General features: G+C 42.6%; 1 protein-coding gene across 1 annotated transcript; it reads right to left on the reverse strand.

Moving 5' to 3' along the window:
* Window positions 1–10,379: 10,379 nt before the first annotated feature.
* Window positions 10,380–18,867, reverse strand: SPRING1 (SREBF pathway regulator in golgi 1). The gene is made up of 5 exons (XM_080355470.1): window positions 18,587–18,867; window positions 17,820–17,976; window positions 16,407–16,558; window positions 15,794–15,907; window positions 10,380–14,769 (listed from the first exon to the last, which is right to left on the reverse strand). The coding sequence occupies exons 1-5, from the start codon at window positions 18,695–18,697 to the stop codon at window positions 14,686–14,688; spliced, it is 618 nt and encodes a 205-aa protein (XP_080211596.1). The 5' UTR covers window positions 18,698–18,867; the 3' UTR covers window positions 10,380–14,685.
* Between the last annotated feature and the right edge of the window lie 26 nt (window positions 18,868–18,893).

The following is an 18,893-nucleotide window of genomic DNA, read 5'->3' on the forward strand; positions in this document are numbered from 1 at the left end:
AACAAGGCCAGCTATTCAGTCCTGTGCCCTAAGCAAAATCCTACAAAGGAAGACAGTTCTATTTGGCATTGCTTGCTATAGGTAGAACAAAGCCCAAAAGGGCCTGGCAGAGCCTGACGAAGCCCAAAAGGGCTCGACAAAGCCCAACAGGGCCTGACAGGGCTTGTCAAGGCTCTACAAAGCCTGACAGAGCCCAACAGGGACAGACAGAGGTGGACAGAGCCCAACTAATCCTGACAGGGCCCATCAGGGCCCGACAGAGCCCAACAGGGTCCAATAGAGCCCGACAGGATCCAGCAGAGCCCCTCAAAGCCCAACAAAGACCAACTCCCCGACAGAGCATGGCAGAGCCCAACAAAGGCTGACAGAGCCCAACAAAGCCTGACCAGGCTCAACAGGGCCTGACAGGACTTGAAAAGGTCTGACAGGACCTGAAAGAGCTCAACAGAGCTTGACAAAATGCTACAAAGCCTGACAGAGCCTGATAGGGCCTGACAAAGCCATACAGAACCTGAAAGGGCTCCACAAAGCCACACAGAGCCCGATAGGGATCCACAAAGCATGACAGGGCTTGACAGAGACAGATAGGGCCTGAGAGGGCTCGATGAAGCCCGAAAGGGCCCGATAGAGCCTGATAGGGCTTGACAAAGCCCAAAAAAGCCTGACGGAGGCCAACAGGGCCCGACAGAGCCTGACCGGGCCTGAGAGGGCCTGATAGAGCCCGACAAAGCTTGACTGTGTTGACATAGCCCAACAAAACCTCGCAGGGCCCAGCAGAGCCCGACAAAGGTAGACAGGGCCCAACAGAGCCCTACAGAACCTGACAAGGTTTTACAAAGCCTGACAGGGTCTGACAGAGCCTGACAAAGCCCAGCAGAGCCCAACAGGCTTTAGCGTCAGTGCTACACATGCTATAGCATCAGTGCATCTTGCTTTTAAATTAGCTCAGGTGTGGTTTAAACTGTAGAAATAAGGGATGCTGCAGAACTTTAGAAACCTGAGGACACAGTTCCCTTCAGAGATCAAATTTATGGATGTTCCATTCAACAGCACCTCCTAAAAAAAAAAAATATAAAAAATCCTCAGTAGGCACAAACTCTTGTTAGTAGTTGCATTGGTATAAAAGTAGAGTCATTCCACTACCTGGTGTTCTTATCAACTTGAATTTAAAAAAAAAAAACGATGATTTATGCAGCTTGGTTCCAGATTTTCAGGTCTGTCAAAAAGAAAAGCTGAGGAAAGAATTAAAATAGCAGCAAAATTATGGAGGGAACACTGTCTCCTGCTCTACCAAGTACTCCAGTATAAAACAACAGAACCAGCAGCAAGCAATAGCAGAACAGCAGAGTTTGTGGGAATTCAGTAAAACAAAGCACGCAGATTAAACAAGGAAATCAGTGAAGTGTCAGAAAAAGCTGCTACTTGAATACTGCATAAACATTTTTAATATAGTAATATACATTTATTTATTCAAATAAATCTTAAGCGATCAATAGCAAAACACAGATCAATTAAGACTTTAATGGTAAGCAACTGAAAACGACTACAGTTGGATCTGTTGCTGCCTTGTATACAAAATACCAAAAGAATTGCCCAACAGATGCAAAAATAAACAAACTAACAAATGATGAAACAGCTTCCTGGCCGGGCTTTCTCTGCCAAATCTCTGCCTGGAGAGGACTTTTATGTCCATGTAATAAAGTCTCAAAATTATGGACTTACAAAGGAAACAGCTGCTTAACCATCATGGTAATGACTCTGGTCAGACTGCGGAGCACCCAACCTTGAGGCTGCAGCTCAGGGCACCCGTCTCGTGCAACACACGATGACACCAAGATGGAACTGGATTAGTGTCATTGCACAGAGCCTGTAGCTGACTCACCTGTATCAGTTGTCATAAGACAGGCTGAGGAACAGGTCCGAGCAGTGGGTTTGGCTGATGGTGTGACAGGTCATCCCAAGAAGGATTAAAGGCTGTGAGTGTGTTCAACACAAGCCATGTGGCACCAGCATAAGATAGGGTGGGATACTGGAGGTGACCCATTGTGGCCCATCTCACATATCCTACTGCTTGTGGTGGTTTTTAGCCTATACTGAGAGTTAGTGTGGGTCAGGTTCTTCTTCTACTGCCCTCCAAAGCTCACCCAGGTGCCACACTGAGAAATCATCTTAGGCTCCAAGGGCAGAAACCTTCCCTCTAACACCTCAATATTAAGGCTTAAATCATCATTGTTGCACTTCTGTCATCTCAAGGGCCTACAGACCTTAAATCAATCCTGAGCACACTGCTGTTCATCTTACTGATGAGTCTCATTGATCTCCACAGAGGGTGATGCTGGCCCATCTGCTTCAGTAGAACTGGTTCTACAAAGAGAGAGCAGTGTCCTGTCTGAAGTACAATATGTCCTCTAGTAGACATCATAGTTGGGGCAAATCTAGATAAAAACTAGTTGAGTGCCTTTCTCGTGGTGATCTGGCAACTTGGGAGTGGTCAAACCTAGAAAGCATAAAAAATAGCGCTTCCCACAGTTGCTACTTCCCATATTTATCTTGATCACCTATATAACTATGAATAGTCACAAAGACAACACTCCCCAAATTTTTATGCTCACATTATCCAATAGATGGAGGCTGAGAGTCCCATTACCACAGATCCTGCACTAAGTTGTGGAAAGCACCAAAACGAAATCACAAAGTGCTTTGGCTTTTACAGAAGTTATTATTTTGACACATACATACCTGAGATAAAACCATCAACTATTTATTCAGCAGCTGACAAAGGGTACCACTCACTAACAACATCTGCCATGTAATTCCGTACTGGCACAACCATTTTTGACTCTGTGATCTGCAGTGTTAATTGCACAGCATCACCTATAAAGAGCATCCACAGTGCACAGAAGTGTTTATTTATAAACTGCTCATTCCAGCTAAAAGAGCACTCGGGCTGTAAAAGTTGCTCCAACACTCATATGCACAATAGGGTTCTTTTAAACGTGTCAACTGTCAAATACATTTCCTGACAAAGTGATTGCTGATATGATATTAGATAATATCTGTATGAATGGAGTTGAGCATAGCTCGTAAGAGACCGGGACAGCAGCATTTCAGGCAGCAGACAACAGATTAGAGACAAGTGACAAGGCTGATCTCTGCAGCTGCAATTAACTGTCTTTCCTTCAGCCTCTCCTGCACAGTTCCAAAAGGGCTACGTTTTCCTCCTGCTGCTGAAGGTTGATTAGCAGTCAGGTGGGGAGAGGCTCTGGGGATGGCATGACGCATTAATTAAATCACTTCTACCAGCTAAGTGATGACACTTTGATTCATAGCAGAGCTCATTCAACTAGACGCTGGCATTTCCTGGGCACCAAGATGAGGAAAAGTCAAGCTGTGAAAGCAGGTGGGAGAAGAGGGGATGTGCACAGAAAGGAAAAAGAACAAAATGTAAAGTAAATACTTGCAGCTTGTAGAGACCATTTTCAAAACAGAGTGCTTGCAGAAGCACTGGGAATGACCATGAAACATGGGCTGAAAATTATTTAATTCATGTTGCTTATACAGAGAAGATTTCATTTTGTCTGCATCTATAAGAAAATCTACTTTAGGAGAGACTCTTGTAAAAATCTCTCAAATTAAACATAACATGCCTTATTTCATTACATAAGTCAGTACTATCTTCAGGTACAACAGCAGCAATCTCAGACAGAGAAGACACAAGTCTCCAGAAAGCAAAGCAGGACAGGGATCCAGGGACCAGTTTGAGCTGCTGCCCCACAGCCCACTCCTGCTGCATCATCTGACAAGACTGATGTCTCCTAAACACTGTGTTTCAATTTCTCTCTCTGCCAAAGGGCGATAATGTTATTTCACCAACCTTTGTAAAGGGTCACCTTTATCCAACTTTATCTATTTTGTTTAGGATTTTGACATTTGAAAAGGCTAACTTAAACAGTCTTCCTATTAGAAGGCTTCTCATTTGGTGACAAGTCTACATATTCTTCCTTGTGAACCTTGTGGTCAAAAATCAAACCTGCACAAGGGAGAAAATACTTCTACACTCTGGAATTTGAAATAGGTCAAAGCATGATTAGCATCACAGCAATATTTCACTCCCTCTTCTGAGGCAAACATGTGTTGGTAATTCTTGGATTACTCTTTTCTTTGAAAACCTCAAGCAAGCATTTTAGAACACTTGAGATCCAAAAAATTCCACTAGACAGGCCTGTGAAATTTTTCAGTGAGACATATATATATATATATTTTTTTTAAAAAAAAAAAAAAAAAAAGCACAAACCAAAACAAAGGAGGTTTGTTTGCTCACAATATTCTGTGGGGTGAACATCACATTTATTTTTTTAATAAAAGCTATTTAAAAGATATGCAAATTTTTAGCAAGAATCATTTTGGACCTCTTAAACTACACCAGGCTCAATCTCATTTCATACATGAAGAGGGAACATTAAAGGAAAACATCAAACAGTAAGGCTGATTCAGAGGACGTATTCCTTTTAGTCAATATTGCTGTCTTCCTAGTTAACCTGTGTTGCTACAGCACACAATGGCCTCAGATGAGACTGAGGTCACGTCATGGTAGTTGCTTATAAGAAGATTTAATAAAAAGAAAATTCTTATTCACTAACCTTTCAGTAACTAACAACAACAAAAAAAAACACAAACAAACCACCTCTACTGATATGGCTCCCCTAGCAATAACCAGTAGCTAAATGACTGCCCTTATTGTAAATCCAAATTTCGATCACTAAAAAAACCTCATGAGCCTCTTTGCTTGAGACATGCATCACATACATTTGTCTTATTAACTTTTGCTTATCTAAATAATATTTCTTCTTTCAGCTCAAAGCTTTGCTGTGTCTTCTATACACAATTTCCACCTCTCAATACTTCATCTCATTTATAGATGCGATTACTGTTACACTTGACAATACCTTGAACTTTCCAACATACCCCCTACAACCTCCAAGTGCTTTATAGCTAATTTATTGTGGAAGTCAGATGTGAGAGTTCCTATCCAGAAGCAGCACCAACACAAATTTGGATCATAAAGGAACTCTGTAGCAGACCAGTACCTAGACCAACGTTTAACCAATATAATTTGTCCTTGTTAATGTTGTATAATTTATTTGAATTCTTTTGCATCATTGGCTCTTAATAACAAAAGATTTTATTTAACACTGAATTTGGTGTGTAGCCAGGTGGCGGCTGGAAAAAAGCTAGCTTGCTTTTAAATAGATCCACATGCATCTCCTTTTCATCATTAGAATAAATTTCCAGAGAGGTGAGCAGAGGTTTAGCTGCATGACTCTCATTAATGTTAACTTTATTTCAGTAATGAGGTGAAAGCACAATCACTGGAGCCAATATAATCAGAGTGATGAGACAAAAGTCTGCTGCTGTAAATGCTGCTGAAGATGGTGACACTGACAATATTGATAGGTAAGGAAAAATACATGTCAGTAGCAAAACGATGCAGAGAGAGTAAAGACCTTGCTTTTACATATAGCAGTAAAACTTAAGACTGACAGAACTGTTGCACTGATGTGGATGCACTGACACCAGGCAGACAACTAACAGTCCTGTCCCCTTAAAAATCATTTAGGAAAGATAAGGAGGATTAACATGGTAGCAAAAAGGGAATGTTGAGATAAAAGAGAACAGCAGGTGTAGAAAATCAAAAGCTATTGGTGACAGCCCCAGAAGACAATCTCAGTAATCTATTGCACCAGAAAGACCTTATATAATGAAATGTGTGAGAGCCATCATGCCATTGCACTCCATTACTTTAGTTAATAGAATGATCTGAACAGAACAAGGCTGGGAAGAATTTTATAGTAATTAGCAAACCTGTTAGTGCTCATTTTTCTTCTGTGCAACACAGGAACAAAAGAAAAGCAGACACAGCTATTAAGGGAAACCGACAGGAAGGAAAAGTGGGAAGGCAGACAATGAGTTGGGTACCTCTGCAGAAATAAAAAATAAAGATTACTCTTTTTTTTATTACAAAACTGGCATACGAGGATTTTTAGCTTTGCACTAAAAAGAAATATGCTGCCATATGAACACTACTAAATATATAGCACATAATCATCAACATCCAAGTACTACTAATAGAGAAGGAGCAGAGGAAACATAATGTATACATCCACTCCATATAATTCTTGCAACATTCAGTACCACTGTAAGTAGTTCAGTATAACTTTACCCAGAAACCACAAGCGCAGCTTTTTTTAAATCATGTGGAACTGATCCACTGCAAGCTGTTTGTACTGAATCCATGATTTTAACCTTATAGCTACAAATGAAGTGTATTTATAATGACACGAACAAGATGTGCCCTTTTCACTTGATTTCAGCATCTAACCGACCCTCTGAAGACTGGAGCAAAACTGCTCTGAAATCAGTGATGCTCAGCAGAGAAGCTGGGTGGTAAACCCTCTCACTTTTTGGATCAAGTCAAAACATATTTGGTTTTGCCATCGCAGTTTGCTGCATTGCCCTAGTCACTGTTATTGCAGATATCCAACCACAGCAAGCAGAGCCCTGATCAATATGTCTTTGTTGTGTGGCTCTGAATTAACTACATCTCACTTCCCTTTGACAGTGACACACATCACATGCAGCTGCTGCTTCCACGAGGAGAAACACGAATTCTGGAAAGCATATTCATTATCTGGTTGTTAAAAGCAACGGAGCATGCAAGCTTCACCCTGCCTGGGTTACCCGAGAAATCAACACCCCTGTTTGATTAAGTGACTGCCAGCTAGTCACCTCCTCACTCTAACCTTGATGTGGCAGGGCTGTGACAAGCACATAAAGTGTGTCATCACAAAATGTTTCCCCGATGCTCACAAATAGATGGCTTAATTTGTTTTAATAGCCTGGTCCCTTGCAGCATTTCCACTGCAAACTCTGGTTTTGAGGACGGAATATATCAGCTCTTTCTACAAAATCCACCTGCAAAGCCAGCTGGCAGACAGCCAGGGAGAATCCTGATGAGGTCCAAAGCTCTCAGTCTTGATCCAAAATACAACACTCGCTATATACCAAAGGAATTCCACCTCCCCTCCTTCCACCATTTTTTCAGTTGTAGGACTCAGAATCAGAAAAAAAAAAAAATTACTTCATAAAAATTGCAGTTCCTTAACAGATCTTCTGTAGCTGAGTATTACTTGTATACCAAAAAAACCCTGAATGAATTTACTTTTCCTACACAGAAGCAACTAAAGTCCTTATAGGGTAAGGTTTGATTTTTATTTCACTCATCTTGTAGAAACAGCAGGGCTGTTGGTCACCAGCTCCTAAGATATTTTCATGGATCTCATAATATTTGCTGCTTTATTTCCAGTTGCAGCTGCTGGAGTAAGGTGACCACATAGAAACCTCCGTTTTTACAGAAGAAAGAAAAATGAAACCTCTACAATTGCAGAGAGGAAAGGAACTCAGACCTTTGAAACTTCATTAGTCCATCTTCAGAAGATACACAAGCACAGCTCTCACTTACTTTTAAATATATTTGGCTCTTAGGAGTGGACCAGTGATCGCTGAACACTAAGACTTAGAACTCTCAGCATTCAACACTGCTGCTTGGGTCCATATATCACCAGTAAATCACCTCACTTCCACCTGCAACGCTTTTATAAATAGGAATATGCATCATACGGATAGAACACAGCCTGAATTTATAAACTAGCAGCAGAGGAAAAAAGCATGCTGAGTACTGAGAACTAGTCTTCCCAGGTGTGACTAAGCAAAAGTGATAATTGTTTATATATCTTTTTAGAATTACTTTTCAGCATCAGGCTGGGCTTCCCATACAGCGAGATGAGGGTTAACAAGCACAAGTCATCTGGGCTCATTTTGAAATAATAAAAAAATTTTAGGTAACTACTCAAAAAAAAACCCAACAAAAAACGCTTGGCTGATCCTGGTGCCATTTTGGCATTACAACAAATAAATAAAACTTTTCACAAAGAAAGATTGAAACCAGAAAGCGGATACACCTTTCTAAGTCGTATTTCTCCTGCAAGCAAGCCTCGCGTGCTGTTGGCAGCAAGCTAGGACATCATAATCAGAACAAATGCCTTCTTTGGCAACCTAGAGATTTTCAGTAACTTTCAGATAGATTCAGAACTCTTGTTACTGAAAAAGTAACTGTATGCTTACCAAAGCAAACCCCACACATTTGAGATGCACTTGTCCAGCAGGATTCAGGTCCAGGATCTGAGTTCTTAGGGACAAATACAACATTAATTGGAAAATTCCTACTCTATTTCCAAGCTCAGTTGAGCACAGGTGCCAAGAAACACTAGTTTTCTCTCCTGAAACTTTGGATGGGTATGCCTTTTAACATGCACTGCAACCATGGTAGCATGAAATTTTGCATAGATTCTCAATGCAAAGGGGGACTGAGACACTGGAAAGCTATGGCAAGCACAGACTAAAGTGCAGTGAAGGGGAAAAAAAAGAGCAGAGATATATCCCATTACCTGAAAAGCAAGGGAGAGTGCTACGCTGCCTCTACTCAGAAAAGCAACTTTTCCTTCAAGAGGGAGAACTCCTACTATTCTATTTCAGCCTTCAGTACCCACAGCTGAGACAGATCCAAGGCAGAGCTGGGGAAGGGAGAAAAGATACAGGGGCCTGAGGGGAAGAAAGGAGAAGAAACAAAAAGAATAAATAAAAGAAACGAGAGCAATCAGTGAGCTGAGAGAAGATGAAACAGGTTTAGGGGTGGCAGGAGGTTAAAAAGCAGAACCACAGAATCTGCGCTGAGGGGATGGGAACATGGAGGAGGAAATGGGGCTGTGAGGGGCAGAGGTGACTGTGATCAGCTGCCACAGGCCCCGAGCACGACGGACACAACCCTTGGGCAACAGGGAGGTTAAAACTTAACTACACATTAAAATACAGCTATAGTCAATCAGAGGAAGCTTCTACAAGAGTGTAAACAAAGCTACTGCTGAAAGAAAGCAGCACCTCGAAGTCTACAGGCGCTCGACCAGACCTCGACTGCCGCCTTACCTCGTTCTGCCATGGCGGAGCCACCACCGAGGAGTCACCGGTGGGCAGCGGGGCAGAGGGTGCTCCAGCCGCGGTCATGGAGCTCTGCCAAGAGCCGGAGACCGGCCTGAGAACCACGGGTGCCATGTCCTGTCCGAGGGCCTCGTCCCTGCGCCCGGTTCGTTACCACAGCGGCCACGTCAGCCCAGGGCTCCCCTCAAACCGCACTGGGCAGAAAGGGGGAGCGTGAGGGGAAAGGGCGGGAAGCGGCGCCGAGCGCGGAGGCAGCGCAGGGCCGGGGAGCTCACTCTGTGCCGTGGCATCTAACCCGCATCACCGCAACTCGGCTGTGCAGCCGCCCCAGCCTCGACGGCAGAGCCCTCCCCTCACACCTCCAGCGCCGGGCTGGCGGGGAGGAGCCTTTTTCGCTGCCCTGTCAGAGCGCAGGGGCAGAGCAGCCGGGCTGAGGGCTGAGGAGACGCCGCCATGATGGGTCAGCGTGCTGGGCGGGACTCTCCCGTTCCCCCAATACTGTGAGAGCCAGATTTTTTTCAATTATTATCAACAGCTGTCAATCGGGTTGCCCCAGTACCATGGCCATTTTCCCACATTAGTACCCAACAGCTTGAAAACAGCAGCCCTCAAAGATGAGTTTATTTTGCGGGGTTGGGTGGCCAGCCTAAAAGTGCAGAGGTACTGAAAGTGCAGGGGTAATTCCAGATAGACACTCCACACGTTTTCCTGCAGCAATGTAATGATTTGTGTGTACTTTTAGGTTTGCTGCCTTTTGGCAAGAGAAATTCAGCTCTGGGGCCATCGCCAGCCCGGCTGCACACAGACCGGCTTTATCCAAGTGCTGTGGTAACCTCTGCTGGCTCTTCCTCGCCGTTACACCCGGTAACACAGGCTGCGAGAAGACAAAAAGACATCACAGGAGGTATATTACGCTTGCTTATACTTTTGTGTGCATTTACTACCACATACGATTTTTTTTTTAATTTAATGTGGGGTTTTTTTAACGCATCTGTGATTTAGATAAATTAGGACCCTGTTTTTCTGTGTATGAAAACGTTTATTTCCTCAGAAAGCACAACATTTATTATAAGCAGCTCTGTGACTGTAGTTTGAAAATAATCTGCATTTTTCAGTTTGAATATGTGGATGCAGCATACCCAGTGTCATCCTACACAGCTGACAGATACGTTTTTATGCATATGATAATGTTAATAGCTAAGGATGCTACTCTGTTTTAAAACAAACATATCACACCTGTAACTTATACCCAACCTTATCCCTGTTCTTCAAATGGTGATATTTCATATCTGTGTAAGACAGGTATTACTCATATCAATAGGTACATTAAAGGCCCCAGGTGAGCCTGTGGTCAGCAGCTGTAGGAGCTACAAAAGTAAATTGGCTTTTTACACAGAGGAGTTTAAAAATCTAAACAGATTTTGTGCGGGACAGGAACCGAATAAGGACAATTGACATGTGATTCGCATTCACTGTGATTCCTGTTAGTGTGTCTTAACTCTGTAGGTTCATGCAGAGAGACAGAAAACCTGGGATAAATGAAAGCTGGGTTTTATTGGAAGCTTCCACTAAATTGGCAAGAAATCAGGTGCTTGTCCTCATTTTAACCACTAACAGCAGAAACAGATTAATTGTAATCTTCATCAATGAAAAACATAACACTAGCCTCCCATTCCATTTGCAATTACAGCTTGTGATCTTCTATCCCCTTAATTGAAACACAGCTAGAAAAGCTTCTACAAGGCAAGCTTTTCAACCAGAAATATTTCTTTTTATTTTCTCTACTCTGCAACTTCGTGTTATCTGTTATCTTACCATAGGCACAACAGCAGAACACAGCAAACATACTTCAGTCTAAAGGCATCATGAGAATTCTTGCTTAAGACCTATACTTCTAATTTACCAAGAACCATGATTTCCAAGAAAAATCTGTGGTCTTAAAAGGGAAAACATCAGGTAGACAGTATGCGTGTTTCTACAAGTCAGACCTTATTTGACCACAAATACTAGATAAAACTACCTGTTTAATTAGCTATGGATCAAAAATGAAGAACTAAGTACTTTCCCATCATTCCCTACAAGTTTTGAGGCTGGCATTTTTCCCCCGCTGCATATAGTTAACTGTTTGCCTCAGGTTATTAAAAAAAAAAAAAGAGCTCTTATTAAAGCACCAATAATTTGCTGAACTCCATCTTTTGTGGAACTTGCTGAGTTAGAAAATTCCTTTTCACCTCCTCCCCCACCTCTCCTTGACTAGAACAACTGAAGAACAAATATCACATTATGGTGCTAGGTTAAAGGATCTAGGATGTTTGCAGTTTAAGAGACCAGCACAAGACAGAACAAATCCTGTCCAGCTAAATGACAAGTAATAAAGAAAATATAAAGGAGGCATTTGCTTTTTAAAAGCATATCAGAACAAAGACTCATGTTTAGGATTTGCTGTGCTTAGTGCTTTCTATGCAAAAATTTATCATTAACATAGTTTCTTAGCAAGTTCTCCAAGCAATTGGAGCCTGAACACATACAGGAGATAAGAGTGAAGAATTGCCACTACAATGAGCAAGATTCTGAGAACGCAGAAACTATGATCAGAACTCATCAACTGGTTAGCATTGGACTCAAGCCACAAGTCTGCTTTTGCCTTTTCAGAACTCCAGCCTGTCACAATAAGAATTTTAATGCAATTCTCCATGTACCATCCCAGTGGAGCGGTACAACAGATTCTTTCGAGGCCAGTGGCTCAAGTTTAAATTGAGCTAACATAGCTGTTACTGCTTTGCCCTTCTGCCATAGATTACAGGCAAATACTATACCTGTTCCTCACTAATGTCAGCTGCTACCATTTCTCACTAGCATTAATATTCTTGTAAACTATAGAAATCAAGGAGTACACAACCCATTCAATTATCCCTAGCACTGACCTCTGTGCAGATAAGCAGAGCCGGTCACTCCATCAAATGCTCTCATTAAATCTGCTGCCAAGCACAAGTCAACAACTTGAGGATCTTGTCTGTCTGACAAATAGAGATGTCAGGCAGCCACTGACAACCACAGAATGCCAGAGGGACGGACATCACTTAAACCACACAGGAGCATTACCAAGAAACACAGATTTGACATTTCTCACCTTATCTTCACAACGTGAAGCAATCATTTGAATTTTTTCCCTCCTCAATCCACTTTTGCAAAGGTCCAGACCTGCCTGTGCACCGCTGAGAGCAGCGTGTGCTTTTCTTAGATTGACATCAAATTCCCCAATTCCCTCTACTTGCTTACCTTTACTACATGTATTCAAATCAGTGCCCCTCCCTGCATTCTTCAAATTTGTCTTTTGGTACAGTTGTCTTGTAATTCGGGGAAAGACATGAGATCAGGCAGTATTTTGGAACACAGATAATTTTTTAATGATTTAACATACAGTACAAACACTAGTTGAACAGCTCAACAGCCAGGGAGGGAAGATGCGGTTTCTGTCCCACTGAACAGATAATGGTCACAATGCACTTCTGATCACATCCTGTTTTTCTAGAAGAGAACGGGGCCAGGAATTGCCACTAACATTGTCTGAATCAGGTTGGTTCTTAGGATTTCTTACAATTACTGCTTCAAGCAGCGGTATCACCTGCTAAGGAATTAACACCAAGTGGGAAAAGAAAGCAAGGGCAAGCCATCAGTGTCTTGATCTCATCAGTCACAGTGCAACAACGTGAAATGCTGGAAAACATCTCAGCAGGAATGCTACAACAGACCAACCTGATGGCCTTACCCGAGAAAAACAGTTATGAAGTGCTGGAACAGAGGTGAAGAACCTGTTTGACACTGAAAAGAGAAGTAACCTCTGCTACCCTCTGAAGGGAGCGTGTCACACTGCATCTTCACGCTGTATCGTGTCTGCTGCAGCAAGTTGCCGTAGGATGGCAGCAAAGGGGAGACAGATTTTCAGCTGGATAAGCTGCTAACGCCAAAGCTTTTAAGCTTTTGGAGAAACAAGATTTTTCAAGAGAATCTGCTGACAGAACCATTATCGCACTTGATGACTTCTGGGAAAGAACAATGAAAACAATGCAAGTGGATTTTATCAGATGGCTGGTAACTAGTTCCTGTTTACATGATATGTAATTGCAATAGCATTCTCCAGATCTTTTGCATCACGGAATTCTACCACTGTGCTTGTTTTTTGCTGGATTTTTTTTAAGCCTCTGTAGATTGTTTTATTGTGTTTAGGGAATAGGAAGTATCAGTTTAAACAAGCTAAGTCAAAATCACGGAGGAGATGAATGGAATAAAAACAAGAGAAATGAGGCTCTGCATATAGAAAAGAATAGCTCCGTTTTGTCTACTGTTTGGACTTTCCCCAGTGACTTGCAGGGTGAGCACAAATTTAGGCAGCATTTGACAGTTTCTCTAACCATCTTTTCAGTGTTGAGTGGCCTTAAGAGTGAGGCAGTTTAAACTGGAGCTTTACAGAGTTAGGAGAACCAACCCTGTGCTAGTGCCATTCTGATCACACTGAAATTCCAGAGTAGCAAGTATGTCAAACACCAAACCAAACCCATCACGACTGTTTAAACTCATGCAACACAGTTGTCCTCAAGAAAGGGCTTGCACCATGTTCTGACATTCTAATTACTTAATGCACAAGGACATCACTAAACCGAAATCCTAGAACAACTCCACCCATTTGCCTCCTGCACAACCAGGAATGCGCTACATTTGAATTACCAAGGCCTGAACAAGTTCAAACAAATCTTCAGTGCTCCCTGTCAGAAAGCAGATTAGCAGAGAGTTGTTTAGAAGACTAAGACTCCTCTTTGAGGAAACTGTTGCAAAGAAACAAGGGAAGTGTTTAGAGGCAATAAACATCCCATTCTAGGCAGATCCCTGCTCTTCTGTCATGCTATGGGACTTTGACAGAATAACAACTCCATTGGAGTTCGGAATGCTTTAAACTCACTAAGAGGAACATGAGCACTATAGTGACAAATCCCCGTACAATTCCTTCAGACTAAGGAGGAAAGAAAACAGCCAATTTTAGTCAGGATCTAAAATATCCTTTCTATCTGACATAACAAAACGGGGACTGAAAGGCATCAACAACTAGCCATGCAAAGCATCAATACTTGCAGCTAGGAATCCATATAAAATGAATAAATAATTCATAATTACATACACAGTATATACTGTGCATGGCAAGAAGTGCTCCAGAGAGAGCAGCGCAACAGGCATGCTTTACCCCCTCTAAAAGCAAAAATCCTCCAATTATTACTGTTACTCTGGAAAGTGTCTGGACTGGAGAGACACAATTGAACCACTATGTACAAAGCTACAATAGATTTTTTTTTCCTATGATGTTTTATAGCCTAGATCAACTCTGTCCATCCTAAAATTTAGGGGAAGTATTAAAAGAATGTACTAGTACTGTAGTACTAGTACTCTAAAGCGTAACAAACTGAAGAAGGATTCAATCCTAGAGAACTTAAGTCCCCTGCTTAAACCGTGCACCTCTGGGTTCATGCCCAGAACCAACGTAAGCCATTTACACCGAGGCTCCTTCAAAGCACCAGCTGCTGTCTTGCTCTTTTGGATTCCAGTCTCCAGTTCCTTCTCTTTGTTGCTTACATCAGGCAGCTTTCAAACAGGCAGAAGCTCCGGGGGATATTCGCCATAGCAATATTTTGCAATTGGATCTCTATAGGTGTTTTCATGCTGCACGCTCTGTCAGGAAGAAGAAGAGAAGCTTTTAACAATACACACATATTGAAACAATACATCCTCCCTTCACTGAGGGCCAAAACCCAGAGCTTTGATACATTTGCAAAACACTTCCAAAATTCTTCTGCACATTAGAGTATCATCTGGAGTCAAACATCACCACACTCCTACCACATAAAAGGAAGTTGCTCTAATATAGCACTTTAATATTGAACCACACCTAGAACCTCATTTTCAAGAGGCTATTCAAGTAGGTAGGAACAGATTCAACATTAACAAAAAAATCATATACATTTAGGCAGTATTGTCAAATGCCCTAAGCAAGTTATAATGAAGTTCCTACTTGAGATGTGGGCATTTTTTTTTGCTAAAGCTAGAGTTCAGATACTACAGGTAAAAAAACCAACACACCTTCAAAGACATTTGGCACAGTATCTTTTGTTTGCAATCTATTGCAATATTAAATACTCAAGCTGCATGACATCTCCAGCAGCACTTTTCAAGAGGGCCAATGCTTGCTTAGACCAAAAATTCTGGTAAAATAACATGGGTAACAGAAGTTCCCCACTCTTCTTAAAACGCCAAAAAATTACAACACACTTTGAGTTACTATGCAGACGATTGTCAGCACGTGGCAAGTTTAAAGAGATACCACAAATAGCATTCTGAAGCTGCTGGGAACAACTCCCCCAGTTCTTACCCTTATAAGATCTTCACTAGCCACTGAACTCAGCTGGTCTCTTTTTAGTTAAGCACCTCTTTTCTAAAGATAGCGTACAAGTCATCCTGCTCTAAATATGCACTTTACTCTTCATTTACTGCTGATGTTACTATTTCACCTTAAAAAAATAAAAATCAGAGGATTGCCTTCAGATTAGCTCTTAGCCATAGCTTCAGCATTTATGAGAATGCCCATGTGCACGCAAGCACAGCCGACCAGCCATTCATGGGACCAAGCCCCAATTTTCAATGGCACTTTTCAGGTGTTTTTCCATTTTTGAGCCCTGAACATGTACTTGTGTCTTACCTGTGATGAGGTCCTACATTTTGCCAGACACAACTCAAAGCGATCTTCCACTGCCATGAAGAGGTTTTGGAAAGCAACTGCTGCCCGGTTCAAGAAACGTTCCAGAAGATGTTGCTAAAATGGTTAGCAAAAAATATAACAAAACAAAAAAAACCCACAAACATCATACTTTAGCAAGGAGTAACCAAAGTCTACCTTAACCTACACAGCTCAAGTATCAGAGGAATAGTAAGCAACTCAAAATTTCTAGCAAGCATCGCAAGGTTAACATGTCACAGAACCTCAGCAGTAGGAAGAAAAGAACACAGGGAAGTACAAATTGCAAAACTGATATGGCTGGAATAGCTTTTCTGCAATCATTTCTCTTCAGCAAATGCAATTCTCCTGAAGTTTAAACGTTTTGCCAGGCTCCCAGTATTTCCTCTCAAAGGTGGGAAGAACATTTTTTTTTTTAGAAGCTTTATTTCCAGCTTGCTGTATGATCATTGCAGGCTTTCCTCATCCTTCCAAGAAAAGAAACTGCCCCCTCTAAGGGAAAAGCTCCTCACAAACAAGCACTTTTAGCCACATAGGAACCTGAGAACACCCAAAAAGCAAGAGAGAGTCACCGCACCTTGCTGGGCTGCAGGCAACAGGACACGCAACACTCGTACACGCTGCAGCAGCCGTTGGGAAGGCAGCTCTCACAGCTGTACAGCTTTGTATTGGGCACATTGACATTACAACAGCCATTGACCAGTAGGTCCTTCCTCTCACAGATGTAGCCTGAAAAACAAAAACAGTAGGACCAATTGGCAAGACATACTCATTTGTACATTCTATAGAAATGCTGCAGTAAGATTCACATTACTTAAGAACAGGCTTATTTATCATTAGTAGATTATGATCCCCTGGATTTGGCTGAAGTCCTAACTAGCAATTACTTTAAATAACACTTGGACATAGAGCTGAGTTTTACTACAGCCTGGTGTTATCTGTACAACCATTATGTATCTACTCTACTACGCTGCACGTGCAATAGGAGTCTTTAAATGCAGAATATTTAAGTTCTGATTCTTTTCAACATAATTCATTGTAGTGGTCAGAAGGGGAAGGGTGATCAGTGATGACTATACTGGAGAAATTTATGACATAAGTTCTTTCAACTTATCTGCGTCAGGATAATTCTCTTTACAGTTCCATATGAAGAGACTTAAATTTATCCACACAGGATAGCTGTAATGTTCACTGTTGAGAGGAACCCTTAATAGTATAGAACCACAGCCTATGTCCTTAGGGAAACTACTACCACAGTGTTAGACTGTGAAAAATCTCTGTGATTTCAGAGGCCTTAGTCAATCATCAGTAAGCATATTTCAAGTAGTGCTTAAACTTAATATTGATGCAAATCACAGAAGATGTGGTGGTTTTCTTACAGCCTTGATTTCGGGTCAAAGGCCCAGTGTCTGAGCAACAGGCACATCTGCAGATGGCAAAAAAAAGCTCCATATACTTAAAACCAGTGGTTAATTTGAGAACCTGCAAGAGATATCCTTGGGTTTACAAGGGTCAGGTGAGCCTGTTACTGGGACTGAGCTCTAATTACACCAGTCTGGAGGTGCCTCCACACAAGGCCAATCAGGTGTCCCTGATTACTCTCCCTAACATACCTGGCAGTAGGAATACACTGCAGGGGGGTACAAACAGCTCTGGAAGCAACCACACTAAATTGAGCAGGGCTCAGTGTTTGAGTTCTGTGCAAAGGTGACTGGAGTTCTTTGAGTCTAAGGTGGTCCTGGAAACAACAGAGCCACACTCCTAAGCCAAGTCCAGCGGGACCCAAGCCTGCTGTGCACAGAATCTAAACTACAGAACCTGTAGCTATTGCAAAATTAATCCAGTCTGAGAATAAAATGCCAACAACTGAGGTTCTGCATTAAGAATGCCTTAATAACGCACAGTTCTTACTGGGAAGTGCTATCAGTAATTGGACAGGCAAACATTCAACACTGCAATACGCAGAATAAATTCTTAGTGTCAAGTATACCCAGTTCATCTGTAATGAGGAGCTTCCCCTGTACAGAATTCCTGCACTGGTTACTCAGCTGACTGCTGTTTCCCGAACTGAACTTCACCTTCCACGCGATCGGCTGCTCGTGCTCTTGCACTTGGAGGAGGTTCCGATCTCTCACTGTCCTTTCTTCCTGCAAGGAAAGACAGCAATGCCACCAAACACACAAGTTCCTTCTGCCGTTCCAGTCCACATGCTTTTCCCACAGTTAAAAATGCTTAGTAATTGTAAACTCCACAGAACAGGAAACGCACAATGGAGTGAGCAACATCTGAGTTGCAGTAGCTGACTTGTTGCTACATGCAGCATGAGAGCAACGTAACCCCATAAAACAGGGGTGTGCAAGTTCACTATGGGATCAGCTCACGCAGCCAGACTCCGTTACTACAACCGCAAAAGCAGTATATACTAATTAAATAACTGTAGCTACACATATTTCTCTTTTCCAAGTCCTTTGCTAGTGGAATTACAGTTCACAAGAGATATTACAACAGAATCATCACGTCAATTCAAGTTTGTTTTTTCTTTTTTTTTCCCAGTTTTGGTTCAAAACACTATTGCTGTCAAATATAATATCGCTTTTTTAAACTCTTGGCTTGATTTAATGATAACGATGTAATTCTTACAGCAACATATCCCAGGAGTTCAGTGACAGCACTTAAAGAAGAAAAGCAATCCTGGGATAAGGGATTTCTCTAACCGGGCCCGCACGTCCCGCCGGGGGCTCCGGGGAGGGCACTGACCTGCTTGAAGGTGCTGCTGAGGAAGTAGACGAGGGAGAGCCCGAGGACGAGGCCGAGGACCCAGCGCTTCCTCAGCAGCCGCCGCCACAGCACCGCTCCCCAGGGCACCATGGCGGCCCCGAGCCCGCGGGGTGGATCCTCAGCCCCCCGCCGCCGCGCTCGCCCGCCGCAGGGGACGGTGCTGAGCCGGGACCGGCATCCTCGGCTCGGGCGGAGGGAGGAAAGAGCGAGAGCGAGCCCCTGGCTCCCACCCCAGGAGCGCAACCCAAGCGCTTCCGCCCGCCGGGGGCCGGGGGAGGCGGAACCG

This window comes from Nesoenas mayeri (genome assembly GCF_963082525.1).
Source record: "Nesoenas mayeri genome assembly, chromosome: 17".
NCBI classification, from domain to species: domain Eukaryota; kingdom Metazoa; phylum Chordata; class Aves; order Columbiformes; family Columbidae; genus Nesoenas; species Nesoenas mayeri.

Excerpts from the sequence above, each read along its gene's own strand:
- SPRING1 (XM_080355470.1), bottom strand. The coding sequence starts at position 18,697 with ATGGTGCCCTGGGGAGCGGTGCTGTGGCGGCGGCTGCTGAGGAAGCGC. Across the intron at positions 15,908-16,406 it reads GTTGCCTGCAGCCCAGCAAG|CAACATCTTCTGGAACGTTT; the intron begins GTGCGGTGACTC and ends TAACCATTTTAG. Across the intron at positions 14,770-15,793 it reads AATGTAGGACCTCATCACAG|AGCGTGCAGCATGAAAACAC; the intron begins GTAAGACACAAG and ends TCTTCCTGACAG.